At 37.1% G+C, this 13,202-nt stretch overlaps 1 protein-coding gene across 1 annotated transcript; it reads left to right on the top strand.

Moving 5' to 3' along the window:
* The first annotated feature begins 1,387 nt into the window (after positions 1-1,387).
* Positions 1,388-8,403, top strand: INSL5 (insulin like 5). The gene is given in 4 exon segments (XM_043573343.1): positions 1,388-1,452; positions 5,013-5,070; positions 5,073-5,160; positions 7,414-8,403. Coding segments are annotated over 4 exon segments (411 nt in total). The 3' UTR covers positions 7,614-8,403.
* The last annotated feature ends 4,799 nt before the right edge of the window (positions 8,404-13,202 follow it).

Raw genomic sequence — 13,202 nt, 5'->3', positions numbered from 1 at the left:
ACTGAGCCACCCAGGTGCCCCAGAAAATTTGGATTTCTTCTTGAGGAAAATGGAAAGCCATTGAAGAGTTTTCAAAGTGGGTAAGAAAATAAGCACGTTTAGAAAGATCATTTTGGCAGCAGTGTAAACCATGGCTTGATGAAAGATACGGAGCCAATTGAAAGACTGTTGCAGTCTCTAAATCAAAGTGGAGATCACCGCAGAGGGGATAAAGAGGAATGAGTGGATCGCAGAGAAAGTCAGAAGCAGAATCTGTGAGACTTGATGACTTAATGGATGTGTATGCACAAAAGAGGTTTTAGGCAAGGAAGAGAGGGAGAATGAGGAGTTAGGAATGACTCCCAAGAATAGCTGGATGAACGTGGTGCCTCACAATGAAAACACCCTCTAGAAGCAAGAAGTATGAATAAAAATCAATCAGCATTTGCTAACAAATTTGTAGAGTGATTTTATAATCATCATTATCATAAAATAACTGTATGTGGTACACTTTATAATTTATCAGTGCTATAATTAACATTGCTTCATTCGATCCTGTGATATTTTTCCATGTTACAAATTAGAAAATCAAATTACAGTTTAAATTACGTTCTCAAGCTCTCTTAGCTGGAAGCTACAGTACCAGTATTAAAACTCTAGTATTCTAACATCAAGGCCACTATGACACAGTATAACATTTGGTAGAATTATGGTTCTTGTCATTACTATGAATGATCAATCTATTGAAAGTTCCTTTTGTGCTAGAGACTCTGACAGTACTCTGCATAATTTAATCCTGACAACCACCCTAATAAAGTCAGCATTATTATCTCTATTTTACAAGTGAAGAAACTGAGATTCAGAGACATTAAGTATTTAAGGTCACATAGATATTAAATGGCAGGACTGAAATCTGATTTTCCAAATCTGAATGCCACAGACAGTACTTACAACTCATGCCAACCTGCTCTAACACCATGTATTAGATGTTCTTGTGACCATAGTTCCTCGATAAGCAATTTATAGATGAAACATACGTTTACTCAATCCATTGGTTGTTAATTTGGATTTTTGGTTCATGTAATTGTGGATCTTCATATTATCAATCATATTGAACACATGGTAATTAATTCCAGCTGTTAAGTCCAGATAACTGATCTTACTTTGCTTTGGTCTAAAAACTTGGATCATGTAAACATTCTCTACATCTATAAGAATGTAAATAACTTTAAGATAATTATACCAGTGAGAATAAATCAGATTACGTTGCCACAGCCAATAATTGCCAAATCTCAGCGGCTTCAAATGGTGAGAATTTACTTCTCGTGTACATTACATGTTCATTACAGGTGAGCAGGTGGTCTCATTTTATATTTTTTTGACCAGAGACCAGGTTCCGTCAAGAATGATGTCGGTCATCAAGGTGGAAGAGAGGGAGGACTGGGGAATCATGCACCAATCCTTAAATGCCAGGTAAAAGTAGCATATGTTACTTCCAATCACCTTTTATTTGCCAAAGTATGTCACATGGCCACATCCAATTTTAAAGAACAGGGAAATAGAATCCCACCATGTGCCTGAGAGGAAGAGAACTGGAAATACATCACCCCTAGAAACTCACAACTATTCCAAATATTAGTCAACTTCATGGTGAAAGATGTTCTGGGGTTGAATAAGTTTGGGAAATATTGAATTCAACAAATTAAAGAAGTTTCCTAACTATAAGTCTTCCCTGAGCCCGTATATATAACATGCATCATTAATCTACAAAAAAAGGGACCATTACTATAGGATTTTTTTTCCCAAAGACCATCTTCAAAGACTCATGTCCTAAAGACAATACTTTCAGAAATAGTACTCTAAGGTTCTGCTTTTAGAATGTATTTGTGGAAAGAGGAGAGGAATGAAGAAGGAGAGGAAAGAATGAAGGAAGGAAAGAAAAAGACCAGAGCAGTGCAAATTTTTGGATAGTTTTGAGATCAAGAGTTATACATAAAAGCCTTCCATAGTAGCTAGTTGCAGCCAAAAAATGCATTTCTAATCTCTTGCATATCACATTAATCTATTGAGCATCTGTTAAACATCATATATTATCCTACATAAAGCATGTAATATAATGCAGATTAGTATCTCCTCACAGATGAAGAAACTAAACTCAGAGAAGACAATTACATATTTAAAGCCACACAGATAGTAAACTGAGCTGCAGACTAGATGAGAAGGAAAAGTCATGTCAATCTCCAAATAGAAAGGATTAAATGCTCTAGTCAGAGGTACAAGAAACAAACTCTTTTTGGTCAAAAGATGGAAAGATTCATTTTCATTTTGGTTATCTTCTCTGGTTGTACCTTGAGTTATGTGCAAGGAGTGATATTTGAATGCCTGAATGAAGAGCTTTGAATGCCAGGCTGTTTGGATTTTATTCTCCAGGTAATGCTGAACCATAGAAAGGTTTTGAGTCAGGAGTAAAGGAATCAGATAATCATAAGAAGACAGCATTTCAAGTTCAAGGGAGCCCTAGGTAATTCAGTCCAACTCTCTCGATTCACAAATGGCAAAAGTAAAGCCCTCAAAATGGAAACGCCACAACTAGGGCTTTCACTATTGGCATTAGCTTTTTATCTGGGAACGCGACCTGATTGGTTTGCCTCCCTTTGGTCTCAGGCTGAGCTCAGGTCCCACTGGCCTTGCATTTGCATCCCAAATTAACGTAAACCCTGATGAGGTCTTAACAGCTGGCAGAAGAGACTATTTTGAGCCCAGGGGGATAAAATGGGGATGGTAGCAGAGTTCAGAGGTACCCGAGTACATCTGACATCCAGGATAGGGATCATCCCTTGGCTGAATATTTCTCTCCTGGGTTGTACAGAAGCCCAGCCCATAGCTACTGATCACAAGTTTATTGCAGAGCTATGTTACACCTGGCATTATCAAGATGGGCAGTATAAGTCTCCAAAGAAGGGAAGAAGTTGGTAATAAATGGCTAAATAATTGCTGATGTTGTGGGTGTGCTAGACTTGGTCATGCAGATGCCCCTCTGGAGTTGATAAATGACAGATTCACCTGCCATATTGACCTATGAAAAGATAAGGTAGCTCTGTCTGATGTCAAAACCATTCCTGCACATTATGTGCCTTTCTTAGCAAAATGACTCTCCTCCTACCTCCCAGTTGTGTGAGCCAGAGACCTAAGTACCATTTTCGGCCTCCTTATCCCTGATATCTAATTTGTACCAAGCCCTCCTATTTTTTGAATACTGCCCTCTGCCCCATCCTTTCCGCAATGACTTTAGTTGAGAGCACATCATATCTCATCTAAATTATTGCCAAAGCCTTTTTTGTTTGTTTCTCCTCCCTCAAAATCTTGCTCCCCTTAATCCACTCTCCCTACTGCAGCCATAGAGATTGAGAAAGCAACAATTCTTTGAAGTAATATATTTATTTTTCAGAGTCAGAAATGCTTTCAATCAGAGCATTGATTTTCTTATTCTGTTTTCTGGCTTCCCTGCAGAAAAATGGCAATGCCACAAGAAGTATGGGTGATATGATCTTGATCACTGGCTGAATGGATTTTTTTTCCAACCAGAGATCACACAAGAGGAATCAATTTAAAAGATTAGTTTTCAATTTGCTAAAAAGTGAGTCAACAACTCTTTAAGATCTCAAACGCCAGCTTTTCTAGTTTAGGTAAGAGCTTTGCCAGAATGAGCACTTTCAGAAAGTTTACAAGAGAAATTTCATTATTTAGCTCATTGGGAGTTTATGTATTCAGGTTTCTGTTATAAAAAATATGTATTGATTAATGCATGCCTAAGTCGTGGGGTGAAGGATAACAAGGAAGATTCTAGTCAGAGAACTTCCCCTGTATTCTAAAGGAAAGTTATGTTTTCTAGTCCATCCCAACGGTGAGGGAAGAAGATAAATATTTATATTGTCAAGCAGGACACGCGTTATCTCATTAGTTTTAAGAAGCAGTTATTGGGGCACCTGGGTGGCTCAGTTGATTAAGCGTCTGACTTCAGCTCAGGTCATGATCTCGCAGTCCATGAGTTCAAGCCCTGCGTTGGGCTCTGTGCTGACAGCTCAGAGCCTGGAGCCTGTTTCAGATTCTGTGTCTCCTTCTCTCTGACCCTCCCCTGTTCATGCTCTGTCTCTCTGTGTCTCAAAAATAAATAAATGTTAAAAAAAGAAATTAAAAAAAAGAAGCAGTTACTATCACAATTTTACAGAGAAGAATTCTTGGAGAGGTTAAATATTTTGGTTAAGATTCTAGATCATCTAAGTGGGATATGAAGATTCAAATTCAAAACACAAGAATGCAAATTTTTAAAAATTTTTTTAAACGTTTATTTTTGAGAGACAGAGTGAGAGCGGAAGAGGGGCAGAGAGAGAGAGGGAGACAGAATCTGAATCAGGCTTCAGGCTCAGAGCTGTCAGCACGGAGCCCAATGCAGGGCTCGAACTCAGGAACTGTGAGATCTTGACCTGAGCCAAAGTCAGAAGCTTAACTGGCTGACCCATCCAGGTGCCCCAAACACAAATTCTTAAGTTAGTTTTCTCATGGCTTTGAGAAGGTATTGCTTTCGATACTGAAAAACTCTTACAAGATAGGTTTTCGCACTCTAAAGATATGCTTATCAAAGTTTAAAGGGTTTAAAACTTGCCCCATGTCACTTAGTAAGTGACAAGGCTGACATTGAAAGTCCTACTTGGCTACTTCCAAAGCTTGTGTTTTTCCAGATGTCTTCCAAGAGAGCATCCTGTTTATTGTCTCATGGATGCCGCTAATGGTAAGTGATGGTGTTCATAAGTGACTGAATAACTAGCAATAATCATAAAGGCACATTATCAAAACTTCACAGTGTAACCTATGTGCTTTGCAAATATTGTTAAACGAGATTCTGACCAATAAAATGTCAGGAATGCTAGTATAAATTGGACAAGTGTAAAGGTAAGTTCAAAACTTGATTTGGCAATATTCACCATGTCAGATTCTTATTCAGCAAGACGAAGGGCTCCATTTTGACTTTTGTTTCTATTTTCTGTCCTTCTTGCCATCTCTGAAGTGAGGCTTGAGGAGTCTATAGAAGCTCTGTTGGACTAGAGTACATAAAAGCAGTCATCTATACCTGTGCTGGCCCCAGGTAGAGAAGGCACCCGGAAGGAATCCCTCAAAGTCAAGGTAACATTAACTCATGTGACTTCTTCATTTATTTTTTTTCCCCAGGCTTGTTTTAGTATGTCTCTAATTACTGCTAAGCCACTTCTACATCAGTTTCAGGGGTTAATTATCAAAATAAATTGAATTTGGCTTGGGAAAGACGTGAGCTTGCTACCTTTCAGACAGTAAAGACCTTGTTTTCTTTAGTCTCCAGCTTGAAGTCATTTGATTGCATAACTACTTTGATGATCTCAACATCTATGGCAGGTGCTATGGGGAATAGAAGCATGTGATGCTAAGGGACATGTTGAAGTAGCATGGATAATTTCATACATGGACAATTACAGAATATAATAAGTTGGAATTAAGGCAGGTGCTAAATAAGGACACAAGGAAGGAATCTGTTATTGAGCACTTACTAAGTGCCAGATAGTTTCATGTACAACATTTCATTCAGTCTGACGATAAGCATCCAGTGAAGTAATATTGCCACAATTTACCATTTTACTGGGAACAAAGTTGTTCACCCAGCTGGTAGGTAGTGTGGCTAGGGGGCAAACCAAGTCTCTCTGGCTTCAAGAGCTGAGGTCTTTGTTTATACTGTGTCTCAGATGGGAAAAAGAAGATGGTGAACTGCTGTAATAAATGATAGAGGCAGTGGTGTTTGATGGAGGCCCTAAAGGACGTATAGGATTTGGGGAGTTATGGCAAGTGGGGTGAAGTGAAATTGTAGTGGGAATTCTAGTAGGAATTGTTTGCTCAGAATGTTGAGGTGGGAATGAACCTAACTAACATGTTTCAGGAATACTGAGGGGACTGATTTCACTGCTTTTCTTCATTAAAAAAAAATGTTTATTCATTTACTTTGAGAGAGAGAGAGAGCGCGCGCATCCATGTGCGCCCGTGCGAGTGGGAGAGGGGCTGAGATTGGGAGAGAGAGAATCCCAAGCAGGCTCTGCATTGTCAACGCAGAGCCCACAGTGAGGCTTGATCTCACCAACTGTGAGATTATGACCTGGGCTGAAATCCAGAGTCAGACGCTTAACGGATCAAGCCACCTAGGCACCCCTCTTTATTTTTCAATTCAAGATGTTTAACTGGAATTCTTTCTGCTAATCCCATATTAAAGTATGAGGTAGAATTTATTTAAGGTTCTATTTTCATAATTAACTGTTGGTTATGTCTTACAATAAAAAGTTAAAACAGGAAAATGTGATCACATAATAAATGTCATAACCACATATATGAATGTAAAAGTTTCAATGCAGTTGCAAATGACTTTGGTAAACTAAAATATTTTAGAAAATGACCCACGGTTTTTATATTTTGTTGGGCTAATTTCTTGAAAAATTATGAACTCATCACTCCCACATTGAGTGGGAGTTACATAGTTACTAGATGTTAGCAGATATAATAAGTGCTTTTAATCTCAAGAGAGTAAACCTAATTTACCAGATTTAGCATAATTTATCCATCTCTGGATTAGCAAGCCAAAATGCACTAGAAAGAATGCATTTGGAATGTCTATGAAACACATTGGGCAATTGAACGGATGTTTGTGCAAGGCTCTGTTTTAACACCACTGACATCAGAATACAGTTTATTTAATCTTTCACAGAGTACTTTTCGGAGTATTTTCTCATATATTATTTATTCAATCCATTACTGGCTTATTAATCAGCATTCATTCATGTAAGTTTTCTTGGAGCTTGCCAGTGTGCTAAGGTGCTGATAAATAAATTGGAACGTAGTTAAATTGAGGGAGGACTTTGGGAACAACACCCTAATAGCAGTGGGAACCACTTTTGGTTTTCAGACATAGAGGTTTAAATCTCTCCACTTCCTTCCTTACTGATCAACTTTGCAGGGCATACACAAGGGTTATTTTTGTTTGTGTGTTTTTTATTTATAGCATGTAATGAATACCTTGGAGGCTGCTGGTCATGGAGCAGTGGTAGCCAGTACAACAGAAGGTGAACTTGGACTTGGCTCCTCATTGGCTGCAGGACACAGGTTGTTGTCACTCCTTCTCTCCGCTCTGATGTTTCCTCTCCTGCAGATCCAGGAAGGTGGAGATGACTAAGTTCTCCCCAGAATGTCTAATCTTTCTGAAGCCAGACCAACATTTAAAGAAAATGATGTGCAGGACTCAATTTCCTTTAAAAACACCCAATGCACGTCCCCAAGTGCAGAACTTGGCTACAACCTTCCTTCTTTGTCGAGACTCTCTTCCGTACAGCTGGGAGAAGAAACTACTTCTAACTTCCAGATGAGCACGAATGAAGTTTTGGAGGAAAGCCTGGTGCAACACTTTCCGCAGGTGGATTCCTCAGGAGAGAAGAGACTTCAGGATGAACAGCTGGCCAAGGGCTTTGGGGCTCAAAGAAGCTTTGGGGCTCTTGTCAGGACAAGACTTACAGACATTGTGCTGCACTGATGGCTGTTCCGTGACTGATTTGCGTGCTCTTTGTTAAGACAAGAGCAGATGCCCGATGAAGGTAGAGCTTTGAGCATGCGCTTAATCGCGGTGTTTTACTGCTCGGTACAACACTTGCATTGTGTTATGAAAATAATAGCTTTGGGCTAGGCAATCTTTCTTTCCTAAAAGTTGTGGATCAATAGTTAAAACCACAATGAAGTGTATTTTCTCTTTTTGCCAAAGTGAATGCACTGTTCTTTTCAAATTTTAACTAATCTTTTGAAATTTTAAATGCCGTGCAAAATTGCAGTTAAAATGCCATAAACCAAGCTCACTGTGATTTTCTTCTTGTAAAAAATTTTAAAATAACTTTAAAACAGTAAGCAGATTATGCTGATGGTAGGAAAATGTTAAAAAAATAAGCATAAAAAGAAAATAAAAATCAACTCTTACCTCCTCATCCAGAAATAACTATCCACTCTTAACTTTTGGGTTGCTGTATATTATTAACTGAGAATTTAAACATTGTTTCGTGGTCAAGTATAAGAATCTAAACAAAGTACTTTTTATCAAAACATCTTTAAGTGCTCAATAAATGTTTCCTAATATGCAGCCCTTCTACTTGAGGATAGCTGGAGACATATGTGTATCAGTTAGATCTCCCTAAAACCCAGAGAATATTTGAGTAATGAGCTCCTTCCTATAGTCTGGGCTGCTTTGGTTTTGCCTTCCTACTGCTGAGATAAAAGGACATTGTGTTGGGGCACCTGGGTGGCTCAGTCCGTTGAACCTACGACTTCCGCTCAGGTCATCAGGTCATGATCTGACAGTCCGTGAGTTGGAGCCTTGCATCAGGCTCGCTGCTGTCAGCTCAGAGCCTTGAACCTGCTTAGGATTCTGTGTGTCTCTTTCTCTCTCTGCCCCCCTCCTTGTGTTCTCTCTCTCTCTCTCTCAAAAGATAAATAAAAATAAACATTTTTTTTTAAAAAAGGACATTGCATTCTCCTTCTAGAAATTAAGAAACTGAGACCTGTATAGCCAAATCTCGTGACACAATTGGATGTTTTTACAGACAAAGTAAGGAAATCACAAAACTATGTTTTCATTTCTAACTCTGACATTCAACTCCCCAGTGGTGTGTAACAATACACTCTCTGTTCATCTGTGGTGCTGGTCTTATTACTACTACAGTCTGTATTTGAAATCCATCTACTACATTCTGGGCACTTAAACTGTGTCAAAGCCTTGTGCATGGCATTTAAACATTTTAACACATTTGTTGCAGGAAACCTATGAGTGTGGACAGTACACTTCATCACCATTTTGCAGATAAAGAAACCAAAGCTCAGTGGAATCAGGTAAACATGTCCTAAGTCACAGACAGCTAAGGAGGTGGTGTTACTGGATTCAAACTTAGGCTGCTTAGCATGAAGGCAGTCAGATCAAACTGTACTGGTAGTCAATGTATTCGTCACCACCAGGAACTCCCCGGGTATTTTTGTTCGTTTGGTTTTTGGGTTTGCGATCTGTGCGTGTTTGTGTGTGCGTGTGTGTGTGTGTGTGTGTGTGTGTGTGTATGTGTGCCACTGGAAGAATGTCCATTGATGAAGTGGTGAAAATCGTATTAAGTCTCAGTCTTTGAATACATGCGTTTTCAATACGGGTGGGTGTGAAATGCGGAGACTGCATGAAGTACTTTTGCAGCATACTGGAGTGTGATGGTGATCTCATGGTAAAGCACTTACCTGATTGAATTGTGAACTTAAACTAGCTGCTTTTCCCGTGAAGCATCTTTTTTTTTTTTTTTAAGAAAGACTGAAAACTGTAGTTATTCAGTCAAGAAAAACAATTCAAGAAAAACTTCAAGAAAAACAATTGACAATATTTATTGCTGATGATAAAATTCAAGCTTCCAAGCAATTTTAAAAAACTTTTATCCTCTACCATGGGCACCAGTGGTGATATTAATGAATTTTACTTTTTGATATCATGTAGTGAAATGCGTTAACATTTGGGAGATCTTCATAACTCAGTGAACCAATATTTTCCAAATGATGGATGCATGATATTACAAAATCATGAGTGGGGAAAGACCCATTTAATGTGCAAAATAAAGATTTTAATCTAACGGTACAAAAATTCATTGATGTGATTTCAGATTCTACATTGCAACTAACCTTTAATAAACAGCTACTTGTCAAGTTTTGGTATAATATTAAAAAAGAATATCAAAATGATCTAAAAAGATAATTTCATTAAATAAAATTGAAATCATCTTAAATTAATGAAACAAAATAGTCTTTTAAAATAACCTTCCCTTTTTCAACTAAATATCTGGATTTTCTGTGAGGCTGGACTTTTCTTTTCGTATATTCAATCAACATAACACACAGTAACAGACTGAATGCAGAAGCTGATAATGAGAATTGTGCTGTATTTTATAAAGGCAGTCCTTAAAGACTTGTAAAAATATAAAACAGGGTCACTCTTCAACATATGTATTTTGTTTTGTGAAAATAGATATTTTTCATAAAATGTTACTGTGTTAATATGTGGTAGGTTTATTATTTTTAAATGAGTTAATAAATATTTTTAAGTTTCTGTTTTAAATTCCAGTATGATAAATCTGGATAAATTCAACCCACATAAACAAAAGCCCTTTGAAGTTCTTAATAATTTTTAAGAGTATAAAGAGTTCTGAGACCAAAAAGTTTGGGAGTTCCTATTCTAGAACATGTATGTTTTTAGATTTCATCAATAGATATTCAAGTTGTTTGCAGTAGTTGCCATTATAAATAAAGATGAAGTAAACAGCCTTGTTCATGTACCCTTACATACTGACACTTTTACTTTAATGGGATAGCTTATCAAGTTGCTAAGAAAAAAGGCATGTTTATTTTTTCAGGATATTTGTAGTAGTTACTATTTATTTGATATGTACTTATAGTTATTTAAAATGTATCTATATAATTTAAGTACATGGAGAAACAAAAAAGAAAAATGAGACCTACCCTCTTCACTTAAATAAATCCCATAGTCAGGATGGGTGAAAAATATATGTATCAAGTTAGGAAATGCAAATAATGCAGAGAAGTGTGAAATAAAACAAAACTTCATTGCCTTCCATTTAGTTCTAAAGTAATAGTATAACCCTTATGAAGAGTTTCTTATAACTAGTTTTCTGCTAGAAAAGAAATGTTTATATTGAATTTATATAGTATAGCTATAAATACAGTTAGATAGCTTGCTCTATATCTGTGTCTATCTCTCATCTATCTACCTACCTATCTGCCTATTAATCTATCTATAGCAGAGATTTTTAACTGTCCTCCAAAATTTCTCCTCTTCCTTTTGGTCACACAGCTAGACTACATCTCGGTCTCCTTTGCAGGTATATGTGGTCACGTGACTAATTTTGGCCAATTAAATGTGAGTAGTAGTGATATGTGCCACTCCAAGACTAGCCCTTAAAATCATTCATACTATTCCTCAACTTAGCAAGTAATAGCCTTTGAGTTATTTTATGTATTTACATTTAAAATTTTTTTTCGTTTTATTTTTCATTTTTTTTGAGAAAGTGTGCAAGCAGGGGAAAAGGAGAGAGAGAATCCACCCAGCATGGAGCCCCACATGGAGCCCCACCTGAGCTGAAATCAAGAGTCAGGCGCTTAACCAAATGAACCACCCAGGCACCCAGTTGTTTGATGTTTGATTCTTTTTTTTTTTTTACAGGAATTAACCTACTCTAATACAATACCTACTGAGCTTATACTATTTAAAAAAGTTTTTTTAATGTTTATTTACTTTTGAGAGAGACACAGAGCTCAAGCAGGGGAGGGGCAGAGAGAGAGAGGGAGACACAGAATCTGAAGCAGGCTCCAGGCTCTGGGCTGTCAGCACAGAGCCCGACACAGGGCTAGAACCCACAAACCGTGAGATCATGACCTGACCCTTAACTAAGCCACCCAGGTGCCCCTATCATACTATTTTACACAGAAAGTGACTACCATACTACTTGCATCCCGTTGTTGTATGTAATATATCTTGGAGATATTTCAGTAACATTTTGGTATGTGTATTTTAAATTTAAAAACATATATGAAGAGGGCCACGTGGGTGTTTCAGTCAGTTAAGCGTCCAACTTCAGCTCAGGTCATGATCTTGCAGTTTGTGGGTTCCAGTCCCGCATCAGGCTCTGTGCTGACAGTTCAGAGCCTGGAGCCTGCTTTGGATTCTGTGTCTCCCTCTCTCTCTCTGTTCCTCCCCTGCTCACACTCTGTCTCTATCTCTATTTCTCAAAAATAAATATTAAAAAAATTAAAAAAAAACATATACCAAGAGATTACCATTTAAAAAGTTTGTATTAATCCATATTCCTACAAGAAATTCATGTGAGTATATATTTCTCTATATCCTCACCTATTCATAGTGTTACTGCACTTGCTAAAAATTTGCAATTCTTAAAGGTGAAATACTGAATATCATTTTTTACTTTATTGGCATTATCATGGCTATGGTCACCTTTGGATTTATTGGAAATTTGTATTTTCTCTTCTGTAAATTAGTCTGTTTCTGTGCTTTGCCCATTTTCAAATGTATTTATAATAGTTTTCTTGTTACTTTTCAAAGTTCTTTAATATTAAGGATACTAACTTTTTGAATGTCATCTGAGAAAAATACCTTCCCCCTCTTTGGTATGTCTTGACTTCAGTTAGTCTTTTGCAAATATCTGTCTTTTATAGTTTCTGTATTTTCTGCTTTGCTTAGGAATATCCCCCTTAGTGCGAGGTTGTAAAAGAATTCTACTATGTTTTATTCTGATAATTTTGTTTTATATCTTTTGCATTTAAATTTAACCCACATTAGGGGTGCCTGGGTGGCTCAGTTGGTTAGGCGTCCTGCTTGTTATAGGCTCAGGTCATGATCTCATGGTTGGTGAGTCTGAGCCCCTGGTTGGCTCCATGCTAATAGCACAGAGCTTGCTTGGGATTCTCTCTCTCTCTCTCTCTCTCTCTCTCTGCCCCTCCCTCGCAAACGCACAAGTGCTCTCTCTCTCAAAATAAATAAATGCGTTTTAAAAAAGTAAATTTAACCCACATTACACTTATTTTTGTATAGAGTGAAGTGTTTAATTTTCATTTTCTTCCAAAGGGACAGAGCATTTTTCCTGCATTATTTATTAAATGAACCATCTTTTGCCCATGGAAATTTCATGTCACTTTAGTCATATGTTTTTTTCATTACATTTGGAACTATTATAGGGCCTTTCTTGTGTTCACTTCTCTACTTATTGTGAACTAGCCACATACTACTTTGATTTCAGTAATTTTATGGGAAATTTTAATATCTTTTAAGAAAAGCTGTCCATCATTATAGATTCGGTTTCTGGGGGGAATTTTTATGGCTATTAGGAAACATAGATTCTTCCATATGGATTTTATAATTATGTTATTTTGTTCCCCAAAAACTTTATTGGAATTATAATTTGAATTGCATTGCATTTCAAGGAAATATCATATTCTATGATATTAAGAATTCCTATCCAAAATATGTTTCTATAATAATATAGCATTTTATTCCTTTTAATAACTTTTTGTAATGTTAATTATGTACATCTTGCACCTTTTTATATTACCTTTTTGTT

This window comes from Prionailurus bengalensis, chromosome C1 (genome assembly GCF_016509475.1).
Source record: "Prionailurus bengalensis isolate Pbe53 chromosome C1, Fcat_Pben_1.1_paternal_pri, whole genome shotgun sequence".
In the NCBI taxonomy this organism is placed as follows: domain Eukaryota; kingdom Metazoa; phylum Chordata; class Mammalia; order Carnivora; family Felidae; genus Prionailurus; species Prionailurus bengalensis.
Note: the sequence above shows the minus strand (reverse complement) of the source record. Positions and strands in the feature narration are given on the sequence as shown.